This window comes from Triticum urartu, chromosome 3A (genome assembly GCF_056163025.1).
Source record: "Triticum urartu cultivar PI428250 chromosome 3A, HENAU_Tu73, whole genome shotgun sequence".
Lineage (NCBI taxonomy): Eukaryota > Viridiplantae > Streptophyta > Magnoliopsida > Poales > Poaceae > Triticum > Triticum urartu.
Window position 1 is genome coordinate 199,335,369 of NC_141875.1, and position 13,617 is coordinate 199,348,985.

At 45.0% G+C, this 13,617-nt stretch overlaps 2 protein-coding genes across 2 annotated transcripts; both read right to left on the minus strand.

Annotated features, from left to right (window-relative positions):
- Positions 1-2,040: 2,040 nt before the first annotated feature.
- LOC125543605 (purin-rich alpha 1) lies at positions 2,041-5,798 on the minus strand. The gene is made up of 5 exons (XM_048707000.2): positions 5,371-5,798; positions 5,222-5,269; positions 2,826-2,978; positions 2,504-2,734; positions 2,041-2,416 (listed from the first exon to the last, which is right to left on the minus strand). The coding sequence occupies exons 1-5, from the start codon at positions 5,701-5,703 to the stop codon at positions 2,264-2,266; spliced, it is 918 nt and encodes a 305-aa protein (XP_048562957.1). The 5' UTR covers positions 5,704-5,798; the 3' UTR covers positions 2,041-2,263.
- A 576-nt stretch (positions 5,799-6,374) lies between these two features.
- On the minus strand, positions 6,375-10,610 carry LOC147979185 (uncharacterized). Its single transcript, XM_087515072.1, has 2 exons — positions 9,042-10,610; positions 6,375-8,150 (listed from the first exon to the last, which is right to left on the minus strand). The coding sequence occupies exons 1-2, from the start codon at positions 10,608-10,610 to the stop codon at positions 6,375-6,377; spliced, it is 3,345 nt and encodes a 1,114-aa protein (XP_087371198.1).
- Positions 10,611-13,617: the final 3,007 nt, after the last annotated feature.

Genomic DNA, 13,617 nt, shown 5'->3' on the forward strand with positions numbered 1-13,617 from the left:
AAATCCCGAAGAAGACCTCTAGGCAGGACATTGAGAAGTACTAAAGACAAGTACTGAAGATCAAATATCAAGCCACCGGCAAGGTACTTGCCGGCAAGCGAAGACCTGACAAGCCTCCTGCCAGCAAGCTCCCACTACTTGCTTACCGCTCCATCTCAGCGACACACCAGTCGTTTATCAAATAGGTGTCGAGCGGGCAGGCTGTTTGGCGAGCTCTTTTTGGGCATGTGACAGCTCACCGCCGAAGAAATAGCTATATTGCCACCCGTCCCAGTGGAGTGGCAAGGAAATAGAAGGTAGCTGGGCAAATGACACAGAAGGAGAGGCGATCCTTGCCTAAAGACGTCCCCAGGGTGACACCTCATGGCGCATTTAATGCCCTTATCCTAACCCGTCAGAGTTAGGTATGATGGCACTGTAGCCACTGCTTACAGTATGTAATTACCATTTTGCCATTGTGATGACCCCTTCATCTATAAAAAGAGGTCATGGCTACCTTTCCAAGGGTCGACACTTTGCTCATTTACACGCATAGTTGCACTTCCGGCGCACCTTGCTGGCAAACTGCGCTCCTTGTATTTGAGCTTAAACACGTCTAATATACAAAGCAAGAGTAGTGTTTTACACCTTGGCCCGAACCTGGGTAAACGTTTGTGTATTCTGCTGATTTTGCTCTTTATGGGCGTGGATCCCCACACTCGAACCACAAAGGGGCCGTTACCGGTCCCATAGATCGTCGTACGCACGACACGCGTCTGTTTGGGTCGACGCATTGGGCCGACTTTTATGTCCGTTTCAATCAAACAAATACGCGCAGGCAAAATGGGTCGGCGCATTGGAGTTACTCTAAGATGTCAACATCCCTGCCTTTTCTTTGGTTGCATTTCAAAAGTTATCTGGAAAAATGTATATGAAAATAGCACTAGATAAAATGTAAAAATTGGCACCAGGTAAAAATGTTAACTTAGTACTCCCTCCGTCCGGAAATACTTGTCATCAAAATAAATAAAAGGAGATGTATCTAGACGTATTTTAGTTCTAGATACATCCTTTTTTATCCATTTTGATGACAAGTATTTTCGGACGAAGGGGGTAGGAAATTGGTACTCCCACAGTAAAGTAATATAAGATTATGTTAACTGAGTAGAAAATTGGTACTTCCCACGGTAAAATAATATAAGATCACTTACATCGGATATTCAATTCGATGCCCGGGCTCATCTACATCTGGTGAACAGTAAATTGAAAAAAAAATATTAAAAAATTATGAACTTTCATTAAGTGAAAGTTGTTCCGATGCATGATGTTTGTGCAAAATTTCAGCTTGTTCAGACATCTGAGGAACTCATCTATCTATCTATCTATCTACCAATATAAAAAGACCCCGCAGATCCAATTAATCTCGATCATCAAATCATGTCAATCCAATGACCTAGACTGCTTCAATGTCGAGCGCTCAACACGTTTACTATGCAGTTAATTTCATGCCAAATATAATACTAATCACATAATAACACACAAATAATATTCTATTTAATATCCGCATACACTTAATATACTTCCAAATTAACGTGCATTGCACGTACACATTAACTAGTGACAAAAAAGACAAAATCGATAAAAATAGTAAACTTTATCACATACTTCACAAAAATTAACACAAGACTTCATGCACACGAGCATCTAGCATCACAAAAAAATTAGAATTTTTTTAAGAAAAAATATGAATTTACTGTTTACCTCGGGTGCAGATGCGCCAAAACTGCGCGTCCCATTTAGATCACTATTTTAGTGATTTAAACGATCTTATATTACTTTACAGAGAAAGTACATCAAAGAACTTCCCTGATATAACATCACTCCGCAGTACAATCTTGACCTTGGTTAACTGCCTAAGGAACATCGAACCCAGAATATTTCAATCAAAACGTAAACGAATGAAAGTGAAAGATATCAATTTGCGGAGGCCTGCGATTATACCACAGAACAGAAGCAATCCTACTCCTCAAACTAACTCCGCCTCACGCAGCAACCAACATATACCACCCACGAACATTATACTGCTTATTATTCCTCAACAGAAAAGGTCCCAAGCAAATCAATCCTCGCCACGGAATTCAGAAGAAAGAAAAAACTAAACATCAAACATTATTATCCCCATCAGATGAATTAATACTGCGTGATCTACGCAACCACACACCACATCACTTACACAAATCCTAGAGGAGGCATAACAGCAGTAAGTGCCACAAGGTCGAGCTAATCATCTCTGGCTGGGCTCGACAGTGCGCACGTTCGCGCCCGTCATTCCTTCAAGTCTGTCCTTCATTATATCTACAAAGTGTCCCACCATCTCATGGAACTGCTTCAAACCAGAAAGTGGCAAGATTATCGACGAACGATCAGCTCCAGCGACCTGAATCAAGCAGGAAAATAATGAGATCTTACTCTGGCAGAGGGGCAGAGTTATCAGTATCACAAGTGATAAACAAGAATATGATACCTCGGAAATCCTCAAATAATGGCCCCTGTTGTTGCTGCCCAGGTCAAAGAAAAACCTTTTCTGATCTGCCCTTATCACCTTAGACAGCCCCATGCCACTAAATTCTTCAATAGGAGGCCCATCAACATCTACCTCGGGTACAGATGCAGATTGGCTGCCATGCCCAGCTATAAATCCAGCACCAACATCGTCAGAAAGGCCAGGAAGGCGCTCTGGAGGTTCCAGGTGTTGCTGAAAAATAAAATATCAGAAAATTTAATAACAATGTCATTGGAGCCTAAGGGGGCCATAAATAAGCGAGAAACAGGTAATTTTGCTATACCTGACTTGGATGATTTGGAAGAACGTAGAGTCGGGAAGCTTCATCATTGATTTCTAACAGTACATTCCTAAATGCTTCCCAACCTTCTTCGCCAGAGCTACCAGCCGGAACAATTATCGTGCTACGGTTTCTATTGACAGATGCCTCCGAAACCTGAAGAGAATTGTGTTAACAGGTGAATATTGCAATCATGTCAAGACAAATACATACACTACCCCGTGTAATTAAGAAGCAAAGACAGCAAAGCATGTACTGTAGAAGCAAAGATAAACAGTGGTTCACCCCGCAGATCCATGATCACGTGCGATTACTGGTTTCTATCCACAGTATCCACTTTGAAACAAATGTACAGCATATTCTCTCATCCACAAGATGTTTGTTGAGACATGTGCTGGAACTGAAATCTACTGCACTCTTGTTTGTGTTAAAGGAAAGTTTAATTTCACCGGAGAGGCCGAAATAACTACGCTGCTAATACTCTATTAAAAATCCTTTTGGCAGTTAAGACTTCAACATGCCCCAAAAATAATCATTACGAGAATAAAAAAAGATAGGAAGATGTTGGAATCATTTAGGAGAATGAAAAAAAACTGTGGCAATTTAACATAAAGAAAAATAGAATATAACTAAATAAAATATTCACAGGACAAGACTTGTTCAGAGCCATTTAGGAGAAAGTTCAGGTAACTGAATAATGTCGAGATCATATTTTTATTAACACAATAAGTCAATAAAGCAACATGAAATAATTTACTAGATAATATGATCAGTCATAAATTAGAGACTTTATATGAAGCACACACAAGACTATTAAATGCACTAAGGGCCTGTGTGATGTTAAGTCCTTAGTTTTCTGCCAGTATGTCCCCTTTCCTCTTGCTTTTAGTATCCTCTGTAGTTATATGATTTCAGGCTTTGGCAACCTCAAAATAGATTTGCAATATGAAACTACCAATGAATATCTTCGGTTGCTCAAACATACCATTGCAATTGAGGACCACAATTAAGACACAACAACAAATACATTCAGGATACTAACTCATAGTTTTCAGTAACATCACCAAACAAATCAAAAAGATTCCGATAAAGGGACAAACAACCTGAGAAACAACCAATTTCCTATTAAAACAACCTAGTAGTCCCTCCATTTCTTTTCAGTCTGCATATAAAATTTGCCTGAAGTCAAACTTCGTAAAGTTTGAACGATTTTATAGCAAAAATATCAACATTCACAATACGAAATCAATATCGTTAGATGCATCATGAAAATAATTTTCATACCATATAGCTTCAATATTGTAAATGTTCATTTTTTTATTATAAATTTGGTCAAACTATGTGTAGTTTGACTTCAGACAAATCTTTTATGCGGATGGAGTAAAAAGAAACGGATGGAGTATTATTAAGGACAAAGAGTCAGTAGCATGCCAAAACTGGTACTTCTCAAAACGCTATTCAGATCGAATATTTCCTCCATGGTTGTCTGAACATTGACATTTATTTTCTGTTTATATCTTTGGAACCACAAGTGCTCCACAACGGATAACTTTACAGCAAAACCGAACACAAGTTCAACACGCAAGAAAGTACAATTCAGTATCAAGAGTCAAGACTATATAATCTCATCGAGTACAGAAAAAACTGAAGGACATATAATGATGAGGGAAAATCAATATACTAAAACACAGTAGTAGAAGGAAATACAATTCCCAACATAACACAGGCAATAACAAGGTTAAGTATCTAATTAGCATAAACACAACCCAGATTAGCTTGCATCCTCTTCCTATTCCACAGAAGATTCAAGACCAATTCTATGAACAAGTTAAGTGCCATAATGGTCTGGACACTAGAATATTGTCATGGACAGACAGCAGGGATGCTATTTTTGCTTAGATGGAACCAGCTTCATACCAAATAGATTGCAAGACAGACAGTAAAGGTGAAACTAACAGATTAAGGGAAGCCAAAATCTGAGAAAACACAGCTGCTAGCTAAAGGGGAAGATTCCCTTTTGGTCATCCAACCTTTGGGTTCAAAGCCCAAAGCAACTTCTTAACTTGGAGTCTGGTCAGAAAAGATCTCTGTCTCTGACAAGTAGGTGTAGGTCCATGCTCCGCATACAACTTGATAGACTTCTTCTATCATTATTTAAATAAATATATGCCATTTTAGGAAACGGACCTTTTTGACATACGAAAAGGAACGAGTTGAGTTTTAATGGAGCAGGAGAGGAAGACGAAAACGCTACCTTTCCTTTACTAAATCCACACACCTATTTCCCGTTTTAGCTAAACAGTTGAGCTTCTCGAGAATGGATTTCCCATATACGAATTGGGAAATTCTACCACACCAAATTTGACAAAACTAGAAATTCCACAGGAACGTTGCGTCACCTTAAGGTAGCGGCCTCTCTTGTTCTCCCCAATATCGAAGTAGAACACCTGCACAGCGCAAGGAACAGAGAGCCAACGGAAAATTTAGCAACGGCGAGAGCGAAACCAGCGAGGGTTAAATAAATTAGCCGTGGAGAGGGCGAGCGGACCTTGGTGTCGAGGCGTAGCTCCTTGCTGAAGACGTCGCGCTCGTCGGTGCGGATGTAATAGTCGAAGAGGTCGAGGAACCAGGCGACGCCGGCGATGGGCACGATGATGGTGGAGCGCGTGGTGGAGGTCTTCTCGGAGATCTTGAGGTACCTCCCCCGCGGGTTCTCCTTCAGATCGAAGTAGAAGAGCTTGTGCTCGAACTGCAGCGTTTTGCTGACGAGCTCCACGTCGCTCCCGCCGCCCCCGCCGCCGACGCCGACGGGTCCCACCATGCCTCCCACCCCGCCGCCGACGGGCCCCATGCCTCCTCCGACGCCTCCGCCGCCGTCCATGACCGCCGCCGCCGCCGCCCGAGCTAGGGTTTAGGCTCTGTCGAGATTAGGGTTTGGGTTTAAACGAAGTCGAGTCGAGTAGGGGGTGTGAGGTCGAGAATTGGGATAGATCTCGAGCGGGTTTACCCCTGCAAAGGCGGGGCTACCTTTTTCTCGGCCTCTTAAAGTCACCGACGCGTGGGTCCGGCGCTCACGGGGGCCCCGGCTATCGGTGGGAAGGGTGGGGTGTTGGTGGGCGGGGTGGTCGTTTTGGCGGTTGGGGCCGCCCGTGTGGTTTACCTGCAGATGCTGACCGCGCGCTCGTGGCGTGGTGACTCGTGATTGGCCACCCGGTTTTGTACGGCGGGTCTTGGTGTCGAATGGGCAACTCCAATAATGTCACATCACTGTCTGCGAGCCTATCCCGCCACATCATCAGTGTCCTACTCGAAGGAGAAACAACGATGAGAGGGACGGCCGCAAATCCCATTCGGAGAGGGACCTTTCTAAAAAGCCCTCAAATAGGTGCATGCCTAACATCACAACGTTTCCATTCTATCTCTATTTTATTTTTATTTTATTGCTTCAAACATTATTGATTGGTTCAGTTTCCATTCTATCTCTATTTTATTTTTATTTTATTGCTTCAAACATTATTGATTGGTTCTTTTTTTTTAGGAGAAAGAGTAAAATTACATTACTCTTGGGCCAACCAAACAGTCGGCAGCCAGCACTGCTCTCAGGTCATCCGGGACGTTAGCCATCCATTGCGTGTCCCCTTTACTTCTAGCTCGGCCTGCGAGACAGTGCGCCAGCTTGTTTTGCTTTCGATTTGTGTATCTCACCTGAGCTCCATGGAATTTCTTTAGCTCCTCTTTGATGTCAAGAAGCACCGAAAAGCAAGCAGAGCGGTTACAAGAATCAGGCTGAAGTTCTTTCGTCAGAAAAGAGCAGTCAGTTTCAGCAATAATAGGCCCTCTGTATAGCGCCGCCAAGGTCTGCAGACCACTGAGCAGAGCCCGAGCCTCAGCTTCCTCCACTGAAGAGCAACGATCAATTCCTTTGGACATCGAGAATAAAATAAGTCCTCTGTGATCTCGAGCAACAGCGCCCACATGAGACACTCCGCTGTCAGCTAAGAAGGAAGCATCGGTATTCAGTTTGACAGTATCGCCGTCAGGGGGAATCCACTGAATTGCAGCACCCGCAGCAGGATCCGAACCATTTTCCTGTTGCATTGCCGCAAAAGCTTCAACTTCAGTCTGAACTTTCCCAGCCAAAGCAACCTCAGTATGCCCCAAGGCTTGTTTGTCCTTTAGACCTGATGAAAGCACCATGTAGCAGATGTTCAGTTCGTCCTCATATTGCTCCAGAAAATGAACTGATCTGCTGATTAATTCCTTCCCTGTACTATGGATGCACTCATCACATAGGAACCAACACCTCCACAGCAGCAGTAAGGTTTTGACCCTCATTTCCATATTGCAAGTTCCTAGGAGATTCTGAAGCCAGTCCACCCCAGTGTATCTAAACTGCAACTCGCTAGGAAGATCCCAGATTTTACGCATTTCACTCCTTAGAGCCTTGCTTTTTGTACAGGAAATCATTGCATGATATTCATCTTCATCTCCGTTGCCACAAATATTGCAGGTGCTGTCAACTTCCAGGGTATGTTTCCATTTGTTCATTTTGGTTGGCAGGGTGTCTGTCGCGATTCTCCACCCAAAAATCTTAATTTTTTCAGGAACCTTTGCTTTCCAAATAATATCCCAGATGCACCGGTCATTGGCTGCATTTGCGGAGCTCGAAGCTGGCCGGTTTTCCTGGTTTTGAAGGGAAGCCGCCAGTCTGTACGCGCTCCGGACCGTGAAGTTGCCCGATTTCTCAAAGTGCCACGCCACCGTGTCCTCCGCCTTCGAAATTGGAAGTTTAATATTGCAAATCGCTTCAGCATCAAAATGATAGAACAGTTGGTGGATCAACTCCGAATTCCAACCATTGCCGTTAGTATTCATCAACTGATTAACCCATCTTAATCTAGAGCGGCGAATAAATTGTGCAGGTTTCAGTCCTTCCTCACGCGGGATCCATTGATCACGTTGAATGTTAACCTTTCTTCCATTACCGATCCTCCAAACAAGGCCCGCCTTAAGAAGCTCAAGCCCGTGATCGATTCCCCGCCAGGCCGGAGAAGCATTTGATGCAAATACCGTGTCCAAAAGCTCGCCATTGGGGTAGTATTTGGATTTCAGAATTCTGGCACCCAAGCTATTCGGTCTTTGAATCAATCTCCAGGCTTGTCGTGCGAGCAGAGCTTGGTTGAAGAGCTTCATATCTTTAAAACCAATACCACCACCTCTTTTTGGCTTGATCATGCGTTCCCAGGACATCCAATGCACCTTCATGTGACCATTTTCATCGCCCCACCAAAAGTCTCGAATCAGTTTCTCGTATCTATCGTAAAAACCCTGGGTCATTTTGAAAACCCCCATACAGTAGGTGGGAAGGGCTTGGAGGATAGACTTAATTAGGACCTCTTTCGCTGCATGAGACATAAACCTCTCTGACCAATCCGAACATCTCTTAATAAATCTCTCCATTATTGGCTGGAACATGGAGTCTTTCATTCGTCCTTCTGGCGTGGGAAGTCCTAAGTACTTGCTTTCAAAGGTCGAGGCCGTGATATCGAGCACACTTTTGACGTCTTGCTGGACCTCCACTGGGCAAACCTCGCTGAAAAGAACAGAACACTTGCTATAACTGAGCAGCTGCCCCGAACCCTTTTGGAATTCAATGAGGACTTGTTTCACTCTTTCGGCCTCTTGTTTTGACGCTTTGAAAAAGAGTAAGCAGTCGTCGGCGAACAGAAGATTTGATATTCCAGGGCATCCCCGGGCAATCTTAATAGGAGTTATATTTCCCAGGCGGATCTACTTATCCAACAGACAGGTGAGTCCTTCCGCGACGAAGAGAAACAGGTACGGGCTCAAAGGGTCACCCTAACGAAGTCCCCTCGAAGGGGAAAAGGTTTCGAGCAGTTCACCATTGTATTTGACAGAATACCTCACAGATTTCACACAACACATAACCCAATCCACCCATTTGCAATCGAAACCAAGTTTCAACAGGGCCTCTTCCATGAATCCCCAGTCCACCCTATCATACGCTTTCGCCAAGTCCAACTTGAACGCACAGTGGGTATTAGCAGCCTGTTTGCTATACTGGATCTTATGGAACCATTCGAAAGCAATGGTAGCGTTGTCCGTAATTAAACGCCCTGGGATGAAGGCACTTCGTGTCTCAGAAATGATTTCATCCAAGATGGGTCTCAGACGGTTTACCATGCATTTCGAGATTACCTTGTAGATTACATTGCACAGACTTATGGGGCGAAAATCTTTCAAATGCTCTGGGTTGTTTTTCTTGGGTATAAGCACAATGACCATGTCATTGGTTCCCTCCGGCATGATACCCTCCCTGAAAAATTTCAGAACCAAATTCACCACGTCCTTCTTTACCGTGCTCCAGTTCCTTTGAAAAAACCTAGCCGGGAAGCCATCAGGTCCGAGAGCTCTCAGAGGTCCAATTTGAAACAACGCATCACTAACCTCCTTCTCTGAGAACTCCTTGAGCAGCGAGGAGTTCATATCATTTTTCACTCTTTTAGTAAGACAGTCCACAATAACTTTGGGGTCCAGACCTTCTTCTTTTGAGTACAGATTTTTGAAGAAGTCTGTAGTCATATCCTGCAACTTCGTTCGGTCCTCCACCCAGTTACCTTCTTTATCCTTTAACTTGTTTATGGTATTTTTCCTCCGCCTCCATGATGCCTTACGCTGGAAATATTTCATATTTCTGTCTCCCTCTCGCAACCAGAGGGCTCTTGACCGCTGCCTCCACATCATTTCCTCGCGATGAAGCATCTCGTTGAGCTTTTTTGCCACTATTTTCATTTCCTTATCCCTAGCATCTGAGGTTTGCTGTGACCAGAAGTATTCCAACTGTTTCCTGAGCGCCGAAGTTTGTTTAATGATCGAGCCGAAATTCTTCTTTGCCCAAGCATTCAGCGAGCTTTGCAAACCTGACAGTTTCTCTGTTATTTCCGATAAGTTCTCAGCAGTCCTCTTCTCTTTCCATGAATTCACAATCGCATCAGTGAGCGAATCCATCCTTTCCCACATATATTCATAGCGGAAACCTTTGTTTAGGGGCCGCCATTCATTCCTCTGTCCAAACCTAAGTAACAAAGGGAGGTGATCAGATCTGGAAGAGCATATATGCTCGATCGATGCATTCGGGAATATTGAACTCCATTGCAGGTCTGCCACACCCCTGTCTATTCTTGCCTTTACATTGTTCCCTCCATCCTGCTTGTTGTCGTATGTCCATTTAGGCCCTTTGAAACTGAGGTCCAGCAACCTACAATCAGCTAGAACTTCTCTGAAATTCGCCATGTTTCTTTCATTCCTATGTGTTTTGGAGAAGTATTCATGTTGCCAAGCAGTTTCATTAAAATCTCCTATCATAAGCCAAGGTTCATTGGATGCTGGTTTGGTTCTACGCAGGAGATCCCACATGTGGTGCCTCTCGTTGGCATTTGGTTCACCATAAACAAAAGTACCCCGCCATTGGCGACCATGGGGATTGAGACGAATTAACACATCAATGTAACGGGGGCCAACAGCGAGCTTTTTTATTTCAACTTGCTCATCACAGAAGAGAGCGATTCCTGCACCCTTCCCTTTTCCAACATGGGAAATACAGTGCTTGAGACCTAGTCTCCTACGAAGTTTATTTACATACTCCTCGCTTTTCCTAGTTTCAGAGATGAAGACGATCGAAGGACGGTACGTGCGCACCAGGCACACGAGCTCCTGAACTGTCCGGGGCTGCCCCAGGCCCCGACAGTTCCAGCTAATGATCGTCATGGCTCCTGGCGGGTGCTGTCAGTCGCACCCACCAGTAGACCGGGAGCCCCAGGCCCGGTAGCTTCCTGACCTCCATCCGTGCCGTTGTTGCTCATTCCATCCGCTTGCCCAATCTCTTTCTTCTTCTTGTTCTGATCAGAAACAACCCCATCCTCCTCTGCACCAGCATACTCTAACCCTTCCTGTGTGCGAGCCTCTCTTTTACCCAGCACCGAGCCAACGATCACAGAACATTTTCCGTTGCCCTTGGACGCCTCCTTTTTCCTTTTGTTAACCCCCTTTTTCTTTGTATCAAAACCTGGCTTTGAGCCCATGTCCACCACCTGAATTTCTTCTGCTTTGTTGGCTACCCGCACTTGTACTGCATCTGTCTTCACCATCTCATTCCCTCTTGCCTGCGTACCATGGTTTTCCCCTTCCAGACCACCAACCTCCACAGAGTGGGACGCATCCGCCTTACCAACCACCTGCCTCGCAGCAATCATGACAGTTTTGGTGTTCGTGTCTTCCTGGGATGGACCAGTTTCCATTTTGTCACCCATCATTAGACGGGCAACGACTTCACTCACTTGCTCAACCGCCTTCGACTCCACAGACTTGGCCGGGCAATGAATTGCAGAGTTGCTGGACGGCATGGGAGCACGCCAAGGAGAACTAGACGCTTGACCAAGCTTGGGTTTTCTCATCTTGTCCGGCAGGAACCAGGCGCGTGGGTCATCAAAGTGGACGGCACACACACTGATATCTTTGGAGTATCTCAGTTTCTTTTCATTCTCAGGAAGGTCACACCTAGCTTCCATATGCCCTATGAAGCCGCAGAACAAGCAGAAATTTGGTAATCTTTCATACCGCAGAGAGACAGGCACCTCTTCACCAGTGATCTCATCCTCCAGGGTGATATCCTTTAGCAGAGCAGAGTACAGGGGAATTTGCACCCTTGCACGAAGAAATTTTTCGCAAATGTTTCCCCTCGAGTGCTGGTCAATCATCACCAGTTTCCCAACCTGTTCACCCAGAATACGGGCCAATTCCTTGGTCAGGAGGTAGAAAGGGATATCCCTGAACTGAACCCACATCGGCACGTGAGAGAACACTGTCGATGCAGGGTCCACTCCGGCCTCCAGGCCAACGACCAAGAACGGGTCGCCATGGTACTGCCATGGGCCGCCCCTGATGACATGTTGCCGATCTCCATCTTCCGAGAATTCCAGGACAAATTTACGTCCTTCCTTAGCAGCCAACTCAAATATTCTCAGCGCCCCACGAACCTTCCAAACGCCCTTCATGTGGTCGATCAGTTGATGGGGATTCACTAGTGTGACAGATAGGAAGAGTCCGACAGCCAGGAACCGAGCTTGCACAGCTTTGCGAGCCCCCCAAGATGTTGACCACTAGAGTTTTCTTTACCGGTCCCACAACATCGAGGGCCGGTTCCTTCCTCGGCCGCCGGGAGATGTCGAGGACAGGCTACGCAGCCGAGCTCCCTCCAGCAGGCATGGTCGCAGGCACCCCCTTAGTAGGCGGGGACACCGTCCCCTGATCCCCCAGGGGAGCCATCTTCTCAGTATCGCCCGACGCAACCATCAGGCAAAAGGACGAACACCTCCTGTGCGTGGTAGAGGAGCAGTCGAGGTTTCTCACGGATGGGTATGGGATCCACAACAGGAGCTTTCCTCTATATAGCAGGCCATCTAGAGGGATGATAAAACCAGCTTTAATCCCTACATAACTCCCATTGAGTGGGATCCAATTCTTCTCCTCAAACTGAAACGGAATCCACGATTTCTTTTGTTCTTCAAGACTCTTAATGGCGGGGAACGGATGGGCTTCTGGAGACGAATAGCGACCTGGATCAGGCGGCCCCTTGTTTCCTTCATCAGGATGTGGTGGTAATCTGGCTCTTACGATCTCCACACATGCCCTCAAGGATGAGAGCTGAAACTTCAGTTTCTGGATGGTTTGCAGAGACGCTCTGAAACGGGAGGTGAGGGGAGGGAACGGGGAGGAAACTGGCTGGAAGGGGGTACAGGAGGAGGCTTTGAGATTGTTTGTCAAAGGTTTTCGGGTTTCAAGGATCCGCCAGTGGCGATTCTCATGGGAGAGGGGAGAATCGCCAATGGAGTCGCCATTGGCGGGTTTCAGGAGGGGAACAGACATCGTTTCCATTATTGATTGGTTCTAGTGCATACTAGTACAATGTTTATCTAAGGTTATGTTGCAGTATTAATGTTTTCTTTTATCTAAGCTTCCTTGATGTGCGTGCATGGTATGTTGAGGAAGACATACGAAAAACGTACTTCCTCTGTGATCTAAACGTTCTTATATTTCTTTATGGAGGGAGTGGCAAGGAAGAAGCAGATGTTTAGAACAGAGGAAAACTTGTTTCTCTGTCATACATAGGTACCTCAAATTCTAAACTTGCTCTAAATAGCGGGTACTTGAGGAAAGGTGATGACACAACATAAAAGTAAAAGGGTAAGCCCTTCGCATGAGGAATCGGAGATTGTCATGCACTTATCTTGTAATATATTTATTTACTAGGTAATTTCTGGGGCGTTACTACGGGGTACTTTGTACGCGATCATTGTGATTTTCTTGTTGGCGACGTATGAAGTTAAAACCGACAATTTGAGAAAATCTGAATCCTTGCATTGTGGAGTGTTCAATTGGCAATGGATCATGAAAGACTGCAGATAACACCCTGATGGGTGTCATGCCATGTGTCATTGTAACACCCGTTCTTATTTCGGAGGGAGCTCCCAGCACCGCTGATGTCTCATGTATATTCAAAACCTGATGCTTATTTCGGTGCATTGCAAGATGGAGTGAATATATTAATGAGGTACATGTGATGTGGTGCTTATTTTGAACTGAGCTTAGTGCTTATTTTGCTTCTTTTAATCCAAATTAGTGAATGAATTTAAGGTTCCAATTGATGTTCAAAATGTTGTTATGAACTCAATTTAATTTAGGTCAAGTCTTCATACATCAGTGGTAGTACTCTACG